The sequence below is a fragment of the Schistocerca cancellata genome, chromosome 9 (genome assembly GCF_023864275.1).
Source record: "Schistocerca cancellata isolate TAMUIC-IGC-003103 chromosome 9, iqSchCanc2.1, whole genome shotgun sequence".
In the NCBI taxonomy this organism is placed as follows: Eukaryota; Metazoa; Arthropoda; class Insecta; order Orthoptera; family Acrididae; genus Schistocerca; species Schistocerca cancellata.
Window position 1 is genome coordinate 358395857 of NC_064634.1, and position 17900 is coordinate 358413756.

The 17900-nt window shown below is 36.6% G+C and overlaps 1 protein-coding gene across 1 annotated transcript in view; it reads left to right on the forward strand.

Moving 5' to 3' along the window:
* Positions 1-13181, forward strand: part of LOC126100141 (aldo-keto reductase family 1 member B1-like) — a 103035-nt gene extending 89854 nt beyond the window's left edge. The window contains exons 6-7 of the mRNA XM_049910681.1: positions 9091-9239; positions 12980-13181. Of these exons, the coding sequence (XP_049766638.1) occupies positions 9091-9239; positions 12980-13022 (192 nt within the window). The 3' untranslated portion in view covers positions 13023-13181. The remainder of the gene's footprint in view (positions 1-9090; positions 9240-12979) is intronic.
* Positions 13182-17900: the final 4719 nt, after the last annotated feature.

Below are 17900 nucleotides of genomic sequence, written 5' to 3' on the forward strand. Positions count from 1 at the left end.
TCGAGGCACACATTTTCAGCTGTCCCCATTGATGTATATCAACAACATTTTTCAGCAGGTAAGGGTTTCAATTTAACTATCAATGTTCAATATGTCCGCCATTGGGTGCACGGACGACATCTAGCCAATAGCCGAATTCATCCCCAACTGAACATAAGGTGTCTTCTGTCACTGAAGCTACAGCAGCTGATATTCTGGTTTTTAGTTCATCAATGTCACAAGATAAGGGAGGAATGTAAACACATTGTTTAACATATCCCCACAGGAAGAAATCACATGGTGTTAAGTCCGTGTGCCTAAGAGGCAAGGAGTGGTCACGCAGTCCTGCACGCCCTATCCAACATTGCGGCATGTTAGCATTGAGGAAACTGTTGTTGTGCCACTGTGGTGATGCTCCATCTTGCTGATAGATGAAATTGTCAGTCACAACATGTAGACTTGCAGGGACTCCGCTCAAATGCTTGTCGGATTTGTTCCACTGTTTGTTCAGGAATGCATGGCCAGCCAGGACTTTTGCCTTTACAGAGGCACCCTGTTTCTTCAAACTGTTTACACCACCGTCGAATGTTCTTTGGTGATAGTGGTTTAACTCAAAATTGAATATGAAATGTCCACTGAACTGTGATCACTAATTGCGTACGACTAAATTTGATAACACAATATGCCTTCTGCTGTGTGGACACCATATTGCGCGAGACTGGCTGCACATTCCACATTAGTGCTCGTAATGACACCTAGCAGACTTTTTCTGAAACTCTAGACCATGCCAATTACATCTAGCACTGTTTCAGTTACCTAGTGACATTTGTCTCAATATTATTACAAGTTAAAATAAGGTCATTCTTTTTGGGACACACTGTATTTAAGAATAGCCAGATGCTACAGAGATTGGTCTGTAATTTTTTACCTCTGTTCTGTGGCCCTTTCCAAACAGATGCCTCACTTTCACTATTTTTAACTTTTCAGAAACCTAGAACCCAGTGAGGAATTACACACACCTGCAAAGCGGTTTGCTATTACTGCTGAACATTTCTTTAAAATACAATCATGGATGTTATCGATGCCAGATGAGAATATTGATTTTAGTCCTCTAATGACATTTGATACTTCTTTTTCATCTGATGGATATAAATAAAAGACTGTCCTACCATTTGGTGGATGAGTTTTGATAACATTTTCTTCTACTTGTGTAAAGTAAGAGTTACATTTTGTTTGCATTGTTTTGGGTCTGATATTTTGGTTGATTTTTCCAGTAGGTCAATATTGTAGTGTTCATCACATTGTTTTCCTGTTTCTTTTCTTACTATGTCCCATACAGTCTTCGTTTTGTTTGGGGCACATTTCACAGGATTCTCATTTGTCAGTTCCTTAGACATTTTAATGTCTTTATCTAGGATATGCTTATATCTCCTAAAATAAGCATCAAAATCAGGTGTTTTTTTATTTGTTTTTTTTTCTGTAGTATCTTCATTCTTTTTTTTCTTTGGGGGGGGGGGGGGGAGGGGGGACATAGTTCAAAGTAATAGCAGAATATGTTACTGAAAGCATCAAACTTTTCATTTGTGTCTGCGATGTTGTAAACGTCTTCCCATTTTTCCCTGGTTAGGAAGTACTGAAAGGAGTTCACATTTTGTTCACTGTAGCTCTTAACAACAGCTGAAACAGACTGTTTTGAAAGTTGACAATGATTTTTTAGCTCTACAGAAATTATTCGAGTGTTGTGATCCCCAACACCTGCATTGAAAGTTGGTGTGTTGTATTTACTTGGCATATTTGGAAATATTGCATCAATTGTTTCAATTGTTGACACTGTTGTTGCTATTAATGGTGTTGCTGCTTCCATTTTAGGTTTTAGATTAAAAGTTAAAAGAAGGTTCAAAAGATCAATTTTTTGTTTTGATTCTTTCAGAAAGTTAATATTAAAATCTCCATATATAATGGCATTTTTGTCCTTTTTGTTAAGATGTGGAGGTATGACTCCAAACTTGCTGAAAAGGTAACATGTTGCCCGTTGGAGCCCTATACAAGCAAATAATAGCTACATTTTCAGCTACTAATTCAACTCCAGATATCTCTAAAAATTCTTTCTTTAGGTATATCTTTCAGGAAATGAATAGGTGCAAATTTTATACCACTTTTTATATACATACAGCTTCCACCGTGGATATGAATAGTTCTACAGAAATAGCTACCTAAAACAAGATTTTGCAGACTTAACACTTTTAGTTTTTTTTCTTCAAGTCAATGCTATGTTATGCAAAGTACAGTAACAAATTTTAGTTCAGTCTCTAGAAGAACCAAAAGTTCAGTCACTTTATTTGTCAGTGACTGCACATTTTGTTGAAGCATCAAGAAATTTCCAAATAATTTTGGGATTTGAAATTTACTTGTTACACAGTGTGGTGATTTAGCTTCTCCATTGTTCCTTTTCAGATCACAGGAGGTGCCATGACTATTTATCTTGTTTGCTTTCCCTTCTATCTGCCTCTGACTAAAAAATCATTTGAATGGGTAGGTGGTACTGTTATCCACCTGTGCACCGTATTTTACCCTGTTTCTTCTGTTCTGTGCACCTTCTCTCCTTTTGCTGGTGTTGCTTTAGATGTTGTTGAAACTATAGCTTTTGTAGTTATTGTTGGGGTCTGCTCTGATGTTTCTGATATTGATGGCAGTTCAGCTGTTTCTGTTGAGACTGAGGCAGATGTTTCTTCTGTTATTACAGTTTGTGTAGGCTTCACCGTTTCATTTGGAATTACTGCTTCTGCTGTTTTTGTTTCTGTGATCACTTCACCTAAGGTTGCTTTTTCTATACCATTGCTCTTTGGTTACCTTACTGGGATGGCAGGTTTGTACAGACTGTTTTCTTGCCAGCTGTATTTTTCTAATGGTTGGCTGATTTTTTCGCTGAGTAATTTTTTGCCACTTCTTTTCACATGCAATCCATGTTTAGTATTATTACACCTTCGCAGAAAGTCCACCCTAAGAAAATGGGCATTTGTGCACATGTTACAGATCTTGTGAAACAGCCTGTTTGCCTTTTTAATTTCAGAATTAACACAGGAAATAGACATGAGATCATGTCTGTGTGGTATTCTTGCTACAATAACGATTTTATTACTTGCATAGTGCGGAAACTGCTTTAGATTATGGATTGCAATCAACAGTTCATTTCTGTAAATATCATTTGCACCCCTAAACAAAACAATATTTCCATTTTTGCTATCTGAACTGTCCTGCTTGATGTTTTTCGTAACTTCATGCATGTGGACATCAGGTTTAACATATTCACATGCTTTCACATTGAAATCAATTTGTAAGATTTCTGCAAGATTGCATGCATGACTGTCCAGATGAATAGCCATTTCTGTAGGTTTACCATATCGTTGTGACATCTTGTCTGTGTCTACAGTTTTCCATTGAGCAGAATTCTTCACTTCACACTTTGCAATTGTTTTAGTGTTTACACCTGTTTCACTTGATTTGGTCACAACACTATCACACTCTGACTTTGAAGGATCTTTATCTTCCTTTCACAGTTTTTTAGATTTTCAATTTTCTGTTTGCATCTTTTTAACTTTACTTCCATCCACTACTCTGTCAGAGTCAAATTATCATGACACAGTTTTGAAGAGTTCAGTTCACTAATTTCTTTTTGCAGTTTTGTGATATCCATCTTTAGTACACTGATAATAAACTGTAAACTGGACATATGTTCATTCAGATTTGGAATTGTGTGTTTACGATTAGCACACTGTATCTTTCAATGCTAAAATACATTTCTTTGTGGAGCCACATGCCTAATTTTCATACTACCTGCCATCTTACTTCTGTCATATATCAGTCTTAGTCCACAGCATTTAACGTGGCAATGATCACCAAGTAGCAGCCTGCCCAAATGACTGTCCAGTGTCAAACTGTGCCCAAGAGCAAAGTGGATCATCCAGTGGTAGAACACATTGCTGAGTAGAACACATTCGACTTCAATAGCTGCTTCATGACTTTAGTCTTTTGAATCTCTGTCTGCCACACCAACTTCTTTGAATAGGAACTGTCGCTACAAAACATCCATCAGTCTCATAATGCTCCTGGCCGCAATCTCTGCTAACTCCTGCCCCACACATGCTTCCACTCTTGTCCCATGACCTTAATTACACTCACCCTGCACTCACACCAATAGCTCTACAGTCCCCATCTTCCTCTATTCTATTTCTTCCTAGCAATCCACTTTTTCATGTCATCATCTGCTGCACCTAATTTCCACTGCTGGCAGCCAGAACAAGCTTACCAGTGCACCAATCCTATTCACTGCACTTGCCATCTCTCCCTCCCAGCTGTTAGCCACCCTTCATGAAACCCCCTCCCAGGTCCCACCTTCTCTCTCCCCTCACCCATTCCCCCATTCGAGCTGCAATGCTACCACAACATAGTCAGCTGGGACACTGGAGTCATACAGATGTTTGTCAAAGTTATCTGTTTTGTTTACCTGCCTTTCAGTGACTCTACACCTCAAGTATTTGGTGAAATGTGTGAGGAGAATTTCATCAAGTAAAGTTAAAATAGGAAGACGGAGTAAAAGAATATAAGAAAGTCAAGAAAATTTATTAAATATGTAACACTATTGATGAGTCGTATGTGGCAGTTACATGTATCATTACTTTACAGGGTGGACTGGTAGGTAATATTCCCTTCATGTCCAAGCACTATGATAGGGAACCATTTGGGGACTTTGGTAATGAGACATCAAAGATTGTTTATAACGTATGTCTCACTCTTATCTTGATGTGAGAAAATATGAAAGTTGAAAACTAAGTTACATAGTATTTATTTTCTGAAATAATATTTATTTTATTGTTTGTTAACTGGTTTTTGGCTTTCTGGTCCATCATCAGATAACAGAAGACTAAAAAATGGTAGTCCAAACAATAGTGAGATTTTGAAGCTGAACAAAGGTTGTTTCTCCAAAGCTGTGTTACATATTATGACTGTATGTTTATATAAAAAAACACATGTGTAATGAAATTTACAAAGAAATCCTGCACAAATAAATATTAAACTACTTTACGCTCAAAGATTAAAAGTACAAGAATGTACAAGCCAAAAATGGTACTCAAGTAAGTACTGGCACAGCTATCACACCCAACAGACAAGAATTAACTGGTGAAATTGTAAATGATGTTTTTCAGAAAATCATTAAGTGGTTCTCTGCAAATGGGCTCTCATTAAACTTTGACAAAACACAGTATATACATTTCCACACAGCAAATGGAATGACACCATTAATAAATATAGACTTCGATCAGAAATCGTTAGCTAATGTAGAATATTTGAAATTTATAGGTGTGTGCAATGATGAGGGGTTGAACTGGAACAAACACACTGAGGATTTGCTGAAACGTTTGAGTTCAGCTACTTATGCTATTAGGGTCATTGCAAATTTTGGCAATATACATCTCAATAAATTAGCTTACCACACCTATTTTCATTCTCTGCTTTCTTATAGCATCATATTCTGGGGTAACTCATGACTGAGTAAAAGAGTGCTCATTGCACAAAAGCGTGTAATCAGAATAATTGGTGGAGCTCATCCAAGATCATCCTGCACACATTTATTTTAAGAGCTAGAGATCTTTACTGTAGCCTCACAATATATATATTCACTTATGAAATTTGTTATTAACAATCCAAACGAATTCAAAAGTAATAGCAGTGTACAGGGCTACAACACTACGAGAAAGGATGATCTTCATTACTCAAGGTTAAATCTAACTTTGGCTCAGAATGGGGTAAATTATGCAGCCACAAAAGTCTTTAGTCACTTACCTACTAGCATCAAAAGTCTGACAGATAGCCATATTGCATTTAAGAGGAAATTAAAAGAATTTCTTAATGGCTACTCCTAGTCATTGGATGAATTTTTTAATATAGTAAGTGGGTAATTTCCCCAACCCCTTCCAAAAAAAAGTTATGTAATATCTTGTATAGACACCTTTTATTAACCTGACACGTTCCACATCATTACGAAGTGTCATACTCATGATCTATGGAACAAGTACTAATCTAGTCTAATCTCTGATCTACTACTATGTTATATGGACAAAATAAATGGTGATCATGCTAAACAGGCAACAAAGGCAGGGTGGGAGTTTGGGAGAGAGAGAGAGAAATCACTCAACAAAATGTGGTTGGAGGACAGTTATAATATTTACATCAAGCACATTATTGTATGGTGAGAAAAACATTAACTGGCTGCTGCTGTGATCTGTGCTGTGAGTGTGAATGATGGAAGTGAATTTAATTATTATGGATTTAGCCAGGATTCTGTGACTGGTGTTCACTGATAGCCAGATGTCAGTATTTAATCATTATGGCAGTAAACAGTAACAAAACACTTAATAAAGAAATACACGATCACAGCACTAGAGGTAGAGAGAGACCCCACATCATCTCTCATAGAACAACACTTTATGAGAAAAGCCCTCACTATGCAGGCATAAAACTACTGAATTGCTTCCATCCTAATATCTCCATATTGCCCATTACAAAACTAAAAATGAAATTAAAATTGTGGCTCCTAAACAATCCTGTATATTCAATAGATGAGTTTTTAGATTTAGTACACTCGTAAGATGGAAGACCATCTATCTAAAAATATATGTAATCTCAGATCTTAGACTGTGTTACAAACTGTAAATATTTGAATGTCAGATATGAATACTGTGTCACAAACTGTAGATTCCTTAATTTTAAGTATGGCAATAACAAATTTTTTTCATGTACAGTCCATATATGCAACTCTGTTCTCTCAAATAAATTTAGAAAAAGTTGTGTAGATAAAAGTGCCAGCCAATAATATGTAACTCTAATAAGTAAGGCTCTGACTTATCCAGAAGACTGGAACAAGAAAACCTTTCTTTTTGTAATCAGTTGATGTTGGATCAAAATAAAATAAATAAATAAATAAAAGTTCCTCTATGGAAACATTACATTTAATATCAGAAGAATGCTGTTCATTCAGAGCATGTTCAGCAAACATGGAATTTTTCTTTTTCAGTCTCCAACTCTTTTCATGTTCAGTTAGCCTCATAGTTACAGAATTATTGAAAAGAAAGAACAAATTTCAGTTGTTTATTCCAGGCAAACTATGAAAAATAGAAACATGTTACATATGTCACTGGAAAGAAGGAGATTCAAAGTTTTACATTCACGCAGACTCTACTCCATGTACTCAGCATGAGCACCATTCATAGCTTGAGAAACATTGAAATAGCAGTCCATTTCATTCCACTCTTGAATCAACAGGTTCCTGTTATCTAATCAACAGCTTCAACAATTCAATTTCTCAGCCCTTGAAGAGTAGCTGCCATAGCTGGGATAAAGAAAAATCACTATGTGTGAGGTCTGATGATCTGGGAGGCCAAAAGCAATGGACAAGATCTTGTTGTCCACCTCTTTCAATCTATGTTGCTACAAACAAACAACAACACAGCTGTGTCAAAACTTTGAACCTTCCTCTAACAAGTGACATGAGCAATGTGTTTCTATCTTTTATAGCTTGTAAGTAAGAAACAATTGACATCTGTTCTTTCTTTTTGAATCACCCTGTATAGCACTCCCTTGCTGAGCAACATATAATTTGCCACAAAAATTATAGCAAATTTTATAAATTCCAGTCTACTCTGAAGGTGTAATCTTACTTTGACTGTTGAATGTTGGCAACAGTGTTACTAATATAAAAAACTGATTATATTTCCTAGATTTTAGTTTGCTGGCAAGTATGTGTGATGTCTTATGTACATTTAACATGGGGCCCTATTTGTTGTAAGAATGATTTAGTGCCCTCTGAAGAGTGCACAGAAGTACTATTATCTTCTCTCCCTTCCCTCTAACAAGTATGTTATCAATTGGGATAGGACTATAACCATTACTTTACACAATTTATTTGGTTATTTCTTTTAATTTAATCCTTAATGGCCAATTACAGTCCCATTATTCATCCTTGCTAAAGCAGCAGCAGCCAGTTAATGTGTTTCTCACTCTAAGGCAATATCCTTATCATAAATAGTATGAATGTTCCCCACTCACATTCCACTGACTCCCCCCCCCCCTCCCCCCCTCTTCCAAAATCTATCCATCTATTTTTGTCTGTTCATCACATTCACCACTTATTTTGTACATATAACATACCAGTCTGTGCCAGTACTCATATGTGTACTATTTTTGGCCTGTACATTATTATATTTTTTAATATTTGAGTATAAAATAATCTAAGAATTACTTTTTATAATTTATTTGTGAATTTCAGTCTGATAGCAGTTCATTTACCAATATAAAGTTACAAAAGGTCACATATCTTTGGAAAAAACAATCTTTGAACAGTTATAAATTTTCACTGATAATTTATGATTTACCCATTTAGTCTTGTCTTATGACGGCCCAGGAAGCTGGATGCTAGTTCACAACAAACTATAAAACGAATATTATTGTGGAACATTAGTACTGTGTATTTCAGTTTCTAACATGTCTGTGTTCCTCCAAGTACTGATAGACCATTCTGTAAAAGAAATATTAAAGCCTAAACAGCTAATGTAATTTTACAGCTGCATCACACATATTGCTGACTAAGTGCACTGTGCCAAAATGTCTTCTAATTTTCTTCTGTTGTTTTCTGAGTGCCAAACATGAATTTCTCTTCAGTTATTTTCTCTTTGCTGTTTCTTTTAATAGCATCAACTAATGTCTATGATTGGCATTTACATATTTATGTTAATCAAATCTGTAATGACATTATCAATATTTTACAAACAAGTCAATGGAGATGAAATAAAAGGTGAACAGATGAAGGGTAGTAAGTGAACTTAACTAATGTGCTCTTTATTTGAGCTGTTATGGAATAAAAGTAGAAGGAAATTAGTTGATAATAGTGTGAGAAATAACATACTGTGATCTTTTTTCATCTCTGGTGCATACGAGCTTCCAATCAATATTTCTTGGTCTCTACAGTAGGAATAATGTAACACTAATTGAATTTAATACTAGTTCATAGTACCATAAAATAGGTTGGTAAATATTTAATTCTGTATTTTTTTGCAGTTTCAGCTAGGAACTGTACCAATTCCAAAGTCCTTCACCAGGAAGAGGATTGAGGAAAATATCCATATCTTTGACTTTGAGCTCAGTAATGATGATGTAACAGACATCAGTAAACTGAACAAAAACTACAGGGTTTTCCCACATGCTCAGTAAGTCTGCCCCATGAATTCAGGTTAATTAGAAATGAACTATATGTCTATAATTACTACATTCTGCACTTTGTGGAGAATGCTAACATTTTATTTCAAACAAAAAAATAATTTTTCTTAAGTGAAATCCAAGTGATTACATCTAGACTAAAATGTGGCAAACATTTGCATGTGTATAAGTCATTAATGGCTTTCAACAGGTTCAACTAACTGTTGATAACCCATCACATAATTTCCAGATAAGAAGAGATGTTGACATTTGAGAAATTGGAACAGAATGTATAAAATTTTATTTTAAAGATTAGGTATTGAATCATCAGGCTTCTGATTGAATTATTCCTCACAACTCACATTCTATTTCCTTGCAGTCTTATACTTTCATCTACTTTGTCATTGATCACTGCAGCAGCATACCACTCACAGTTGCATATTACACTCCTCAGGATTTCGATTTTGAGCTGTTCTTGCATATAACAGCCTGCATGCCCAGTTAGTTTGCTTGGGGATGCAGTTCTGAATTAAGTAAATGCTAGGCATAAATCTATGTGAGACACTCTGGTGGTGACTTCAACTCTACTGAGGTTTTTCCAAGTGCCTAATAGGTGACATCGTGTAGATATTCAGGAGAACTGCAAATCAGACTGAGCCAAATAAGCAGTTGTGGATCAACTGAGGCAAAGTCATTTCCAAGTGTCCAGTTGTCATGTAAATGGAGGAGAAAACACTAGCTTTACTTGGTTACCAATGGCAAGGCCCTGTCAGATGAACTGGCAATGAAGGAATAACAAAAGTATTCTCAAGTCTATGGCAGTCAATTGCTGTTTTGGCACTTGATACTGGCTATTCCATGCTACTTGGGGTGCAGTAAATAGTTCCAATATCACAGTGTGTGTCATTTCCTGAGAGTTGTGATCACCTTAAAAAAGAGTCAAATCTATGTCACTTTCTTCTTCTGTTTCTTTCTGTCTTCCTTCGCTTCATTTTTTTTTTCTTTTTCTTGGCATTTCAATGGAAATGGTACAAGGGTGACAGAGATATGTGCTGAGTGAAACAGAAAGTTTCAGTTTTTGGCCTGGGGTTTTGGTGGCATATATGTAATTGTTGTCTCCTTTAGACCCATGGCTATTAATCTTTGAGTGGGTGTACTGGGGTATTTGGGACCGCATTGCAGAATTTTGTAGTGCTGTAGCGCACCGCAGAGCTCTACGGTATGGCAGCTCTAGGTGTTTGTTTGCTGGACCTTCCTTTTCCCTCCCATTTCCTTTACAATTTTGAATAGGTGTGCCATTTTCACTTTATCTACTAACTCTGAAAGGGAAGACGAAAGTGGGAGTGAGGAAGCAAGAAATTCAGAAACTGAGGTTTTCTTAGGAAAAGAGAATCTTTCCAAATGGCATAAAAAACCAGCCTGTGTGTGTGTGTGTGTGTGTGTGTGTGTGTGTGTGTGTGTGTGTGTGTGTGTGTCTAAATATATATATATCCTGAGGGGGACACAATTAGCCATAAAAGATGTATATCTGTAATGAATCATATAAACATAAATATATAAATATGTAACTGATTCCTAAAGAAATTATAAATTATTGTAGAAGGTGGGGTGCTAATACCCCACATGCCTGGATGTGCAAAAACAAATAAGTACATCCTCTTGAAGGTCAAGGGTTTCAGTCCTGCATTTGGATACTGGCTAGCCTCTTTAGGAGCACTGCTTGCCCACCCCACATGGAAAACAACTTAGAAAATGTAGACTAATAATCAGAAGTCAAATTTAAGTCCAGCGTAACAACTTAAATCATCATCTTTCTGATATGCCACACACTCATTTCCTCATATGCCCCCATGTTAAATTGTGGTGGACATCCGAAAAATTGTGTGTACACCTACTTGTTTTCAACAAGATGCTCTTTGGAGATAAATTCTTATTACTTTGTGATTTTAATATTAGAATGGGGAAAGAAGATCAGATGTGAGAGAATATCGTAGACAAACAGGAAGTGGGAAACTGCTATGACAACAGATTGCTATTTTTGAGTGTGAGTAGAGTTTGAGCTGCTCAACACTAACAGTGATTCCATTTATCAGAATACTTCAAGACTACATGGATGCTACCATGCTGCAGACACTGTCATTTTATTGGTTGTGCTATCATGTAAACAACACAGTAAGCTATGTCCTCATCACAAATACAATAACAAACTTTGATGATTGTTGGACAGATTGCAAACTTCTTTTCAGTTGACTTAGGTTTACATTGACCAAATACCTTTTGACCATTTAATAAACATCTGTAGAAAGAAATATGACACATAACAGCTTTGAAATGCAGTCATTGTGACAGAAAATCAGACCAATATTTGAGACAATTTGACTCATCACCCAGTCATCACAAGAGAATTAAAGCTATAGTGGGTCACAATGCAAAACATCATTGAATAGCCACAAGGAAGAAACCATTCATTCCACAAAGAGAAAATGACAGGACTGGTTTGATAAAAATAATGAAGAAATTTTAAGCCTTATCACTGCCTATAAGTGATGTCTATCTGTACCTCACCCAAAACCCATCCTCTGAAGTTATAAGGAACATTTCCAAGACCTGAAGAGCAAATGTCACACTGTAATAAGGGAAATTAAGGACAAGTGGTATCAGCAATGAGCCAGGGAACTGATTACCCATGTAACTCCTTCATTACTGTGTAAGGGCTCCACACAGCTTGAACATGTGCCAGTGTCAGGAGTTAAGAGGGAACCTGCAAACCCGAGACAATGCAATCCTACTCACTGACAGCCAACTCATCTTGAGATAACTAAACTCTGCTAAAATGTAGTGAAATGTAGCTCCTCCACTGTGGAAGCTTTCTTTGCAGCATACTATTCAAGTATAACATCCTTCACAACCTGAAACCAGGAAAGGCTTCAGGGACAGACATTCTTCTAGAATGTGTGCTGGATGTTCCCCTTGAGGGAAAGATTTTTCTCTCTTATTCTTTTCAGTGGAAACTTTGAAAGTAGGAGCTGATATGATGCATGAGGTGTTTTCTACATCTGAGGAAAACTATTGCGGAATAGTCTTGCTGTTCAGATATTTGGAGAATATCTGGTATGTAGGAGATATAAATTTTGTGAGTGACCTATCTTCATATTTTAACTATAATATGAAAAATTATGTACCAAGCACCATATGCACATGACTAGTTACTCCTTTTGATATATGAGGGAATAACACAACTCATACAGAATTGCTTTTATTTACGACCATTACAACCACTTACGTTTCTTGGATGGACAACATTTTGGATGACTTGCTTCATGCTCAACAGTGTAAACAAGTAACTTTAACACTTTCAGACCTATAAAATTTTGACTGTCATTCCTTTCAGAATGAATATTATTTTTCATATGTAACCTCACATTCCTGAGCAACCAACAATACAAGTGTTGTCACTCATTTTACGTCATATGATAGCACTGTTCTAATCTATGACTGGCACCAGCACTTTCTCTTCCTACCAATACACAATTTTCCTTAAAGAAAAAAGAAAACATTCTACTACATGATGTGGCTATTCCTTGTTTTCTGGTTTTTCTAATAGCTGTACCAACAGCAAGGGATTACTGTAAAAATTTAGTTTTACCATATGATTCCATGCTGACCCCTCTGCATTAGTGCAACTGGATTATGATGATGTACACTAAGCAGTAAGTGGTTATTAACTCATGACAATTTCTTTCTCCTGCAGGGCAAAACATTCAAAATATTATCCTTTCCATGATGAATTCTGATGGAGAAGAAAGAGCTAATAAAATAATGAAGAAAGTCTTAACTCTTCGTTTCAAACAAATTCTACAGCATTACAGACTTATTTTTTTGTCTTCATTTACCAGGCCCCTTATGCTGCCTAACTGTGATATTTTTATAAATACTTTTTTTCATATATTATGTGAATATTTGTTAGTGTGTCAATGATCAATTCCACATATGTAAGGAGTCTTCTATGGTATTTTGTAATAAAGATTATAATGTGGTTATATTTACCTCTTTAGTGAGACAATGAAAAACTTCTGGTTACACAGGATGGAATGAGCAAAGACAACCCATCATCATGCAGAGTAGATGTTGAGTGGTGGCTAGGAAGACACATATGAGTGTATGCCTGCCTTCTCCCCCTCCCTCCCCCCCTCCTCGCTGCCACACCTACACACACATACTCTCACACCCTCACACAGAATGAAACTAATTCATTGTCATTTTGTAAGTATGACACTGAGAAATTTTCAGCACTATGGAAGAACCAAATGCAATGGACTGAGTGACAATAATATGAAAGCTAAACTAATAAAAAGGAATGAATGAATTTACAGAGCAGTAAACCAATTATATACTATAAATAAATATCTAATGAAATCACCTTATGGTTTAGTAAGACTAGGGCCTATCTGCAAATCATTTCACCACATCAAAAATAAGAATGTGTTTCTGAGGAAGGATAATTCTCATGTGACATATTTTGAGTCTCAAATTTAGCTGTGTGTGCTGTTGGGTGAGACTTGAAGTTAGCCACTCAAGTAAACTTGTCATCAATCCAGAGACTGGTTTGAACATCATGTGCAATACTTTACTAGGCATGGTCCAGCTGTAAATGATATGTTGTTGCCTTCCTCTGATCTTTGAACAGACATACCTAGACAACTATAGTGTACTTACAGTTTAATGTTGACTCTGTACTACAGTACAACTTGTCATGTTTCACATCAATACATATTGAAAGAGGTGAAAGAAGGGATAAGTGAGACACAAAACTTAAGTCTGGATCAAACCTGATATCTTTAGATCCACAGTCTGACATTTTATCACTTAGCCACTAAGCTCCTGCAACTAAAAAACAAAATTCCAGACTTGTTCAGTGGGTGGCATGCCAGACTTTTGTTAGGTAACAGAAGAACAGTGCGCAACGATTTTCACTCTGGATGCGTTAGTTATGGATATTCTCATATAAAATGGATGAATCACAACACAAAGGGCTCAGTGTGCAGTTCAGTTTACATAGCAGCTAAAAGTTCAGAAAAGTACACCAGATGTGGATACTGCCTTGCCTATATACCGTATTTACTCGAATCTAAGCCGCACTCAAATCTAAGCCGCACCTTAAAAATGAGACTCGAAATAAAGGAAAAAAAAATTTCCCGAATCTAAGCCGCACCTGAAATTTGAGACTCGAAATTCAAGGGGAGAGAAAAATTATAGGCCGCATCTCCAAATCGAAACAAAGTTGGTCCATTGTAATATGAGACACAATTTGGGTCGAATGAATGACGATACAGCTACAGTAGTTTGGTTCGAGTCGTAAGCTTTGCAGTTAAGCTTTACCAGGTAGCCATTGTTATGCGTCAGGCGTTCCGTCCGTATTTATACTGGCACCCTTCCTTTTCCACGTGCTTCGTCTGATTTGAATTGATTGCGCAGTTTTCTTTGTTATAGGTGTTTACGTCACTCTAAGCTGAAAATGCATTACTGTACTGCGTCATGTATTGTTTGTCGCATTCTGATAGTGCGTGTTTACGGCCTGTCTCCGCTTGCGGCGTGGCTTGCTTTTGTGCGCGCTTCCGCCGCTTCAAAAAAAAAAAAAAAAAAAAAAAAAAAAAAAAAAAAAAAAAAAAATATATATATATATATATATATATATATATATATATATGAGGAATCGTCTCAGCGCGCTTCCGCCGCTTTAAAAAAAAAAAAAAAATAGAGAGAGAGAGAGAGAGAGGAATCGTCTCATTAGCGAAACAATGGCAAGAAACTGCTTTTTGTTGTTACTTACACTGCTGCTTTCTTTGATAATGATCAACAAGAACCAAATAATAGATAGAAGATATTCTGAACGAGAGTTTAGCGAAAATTTTTCTCCGTTTGCAGGCGCCTCTTTAATACATTACATTCTACACAGAAATTAGAGTCATCTTAGATTTCAAAATCTTGTCAATTGCCGTGCTTCATTTCTGACTGTATCACTATTAGGCATAAGAATAATACGAATATAAACATGACATGATACGTATATTCATCCGCGTTTGCTGTTCTAGTTTCGTAGTTTATTAGGCAGACAGGATTTAAATGAAATAGCAGCAAACATGAAACAATACATGGCAAAATGTTTATATGCGTATTATTCTTATGGTGACGAGAATACTGCATGTGATTTACAATTTATAAAAGTTCCTCTTAGCAACCATCTCTTTTCACAGATAGGAAACAATTCAGGACCTTAGAGTTGGCCATATTGACAAACATACTAAACATTCTTGCCAGTCGGATTTTCGTAGTACACTGAAATGCTGCTACATTCGAAGATGAACAATACGGAATTTATATTTACTTCGTCGGATAATGTATGAAAATGTAGTGGCCGAAACTCGGGAGCGGAGAAAATAGCTCGTCTTCCACCTTTTTTTTTTAATTTATTTACTGACGCAGAGGTTTTGGCGCCAGTATTTATCTTTGTGCCAACAAAGCATGCCCGTGTAGCGCTACATATATTCGACGGCAGAAGTAAGTTGTGGCGGCACCCACCAACTTTTTTCAGAATTTCCGCTTGCTTTACACTCGATTCTAAGCCGCAGGCGGTTTTTTGGATTACAAAAACCAGAAAAAAGTGCGGCTTAGATTCGAGTAAATACGGTACCTGCTAGTATTCATAAAATCGAAGTTTTGAAAATGTCCCTACCTCGAGCAGTCAAAGTTATTCTGATTACATGTTCACTGTGGAATAAGACTGTTACAGTTTTGTCAGTCCCAATTCATTCAATTTTGAGCAAAAGTGAAGGAAGATTATTCACTATCAACCTTTCTTGATAAGTACTAAATTAAATGTGTGATAAAGTTGTGCAGTTTCACCAACAGAGCTTTATCTCATGGGAGAGCTATAACTTCTCCTTATACAATGTATATCTTGAACACCAAGCTTTTAACTCCAATGTCTAGGATTTAGGTAGAACAATGTCATAATACCAAAACTGTCATTTAAATAGTCTCAGGTATCATACACTCTCTTATGAAACATTTTGCCGTATGTCTAAGATCAAGGATTTACTTTTTGTAGGTTGCAATAAGTTTTTCATGAAGGAATGACCATGTAAAAAACTAAATGAGCTAATTTGATCAATCTCTGACAAGCAGGGAAATAATTCACAAAATCTGAGTTTACAACTCAAAGGAACCTTTAAACAGACTTTAAACTTGTTCTTCTTCATGTTACTGAAAATGATATTGTGGTAATGCTGGTAGCACTTTTAAGTGTTTCACTACACAATGCATATCACAAATGAAAGAATATCCAAAACTGTCTGAAAACTGAATGGGATAGTCCATGTGGATGACCGGCACTGGAACAAAACAGTGTAATGTACATGTTGTTTATGTGCATTGCTGCATCTGGAACTAATAGTCTTCAGAAATTGGAAGACAAATCTTCAAAGTAACTCAGTAAAGTTAAAGAGCATGCAGTGGATGAGCCTAAACTACTGAACTGTGAGTGGTCTTGCTCAGGAAGCTATGATGCTTGCAAGCTATCTGCCCTATGCACGAAGCTGACTCAGCAGAAAGCACTGGTGCAAAAACAAAAGGTCTGGTTCACAAATGAAAAGAGGAGCACTTTTGCACATGCTACAATGACTGTTGACACTGAAGAATGCTTCCCTCACACATTGACAGCACTTATGGATGAAAGACAGGGTAGGAAGATTACAGTAGTGGGGGGAAAGACACTCCTGTAAGGAGAGCCTACTATGACATGAGTTCTTTGGGGAACATAACTGAAAGCGTTTGTTTGCAAATGAAAGCACATCTTCACAAGCAAAAGTTCTGGTTCACAAACAAAAAGAGGAGTATCAAACTGATGCTGCATTGACTGTTCAGCACTAGTGCATGCTGAAGAATGCTTGTCTCACAAGTGGATGGGAATTCCAGGTTGAAGCCACAATAGGCAGACTGTGATTGGGGGAAAGACATACTTTGTCACTAGGTGTCCACTATAGCATGGGTGCTTTGGAGAACATTAGGTGCAACTGCGAGGTTAGTGTCATCTTTACTGCAGGACTCGCGCCACAATATCACCTTAATAAAATGCATTCTCTGTGAAGTAGATAATGTTTAATTGTGGCTGCCCTATGCAGTTTTCAATATCCTTCTAATACAAAGAGATAAGACTGGTACTTCATAATAGGTTGTAATATACACTCTTCTGAATATTTTCTTTTGGTAGACATTGACATCGCTGTAATAAGAGCAGCCCTGTTTACTGCATACTTATAGAAGTTGTTTGTGATGATTGCCACACATTCAGTCAGATGCCATAACTGCTGTAAGTGGAAACAATGGGTGCAACAATGAGACAAGAGGTTCCTGCTGTAAAGTATGCACTGAGATTGTCAATCAATATTTTTAACAGTTTCTATGAATTTCAGCCGTTGCTGTAAGGTGTAAGTTGTCTATGTTAAAGTTTAATACTCATTGCTGCATCTACATCTATATAATTTAGAAACCACTCAAGGTATTTCTTAATGTATCACATATCAGGGTTTTGCCCAATTCATTCACTAACAGAATGCAGGAAGAATGACTGCCTAACTACCTGTGTGTGTTCTGGAATTAGTTGCTATGCGGGT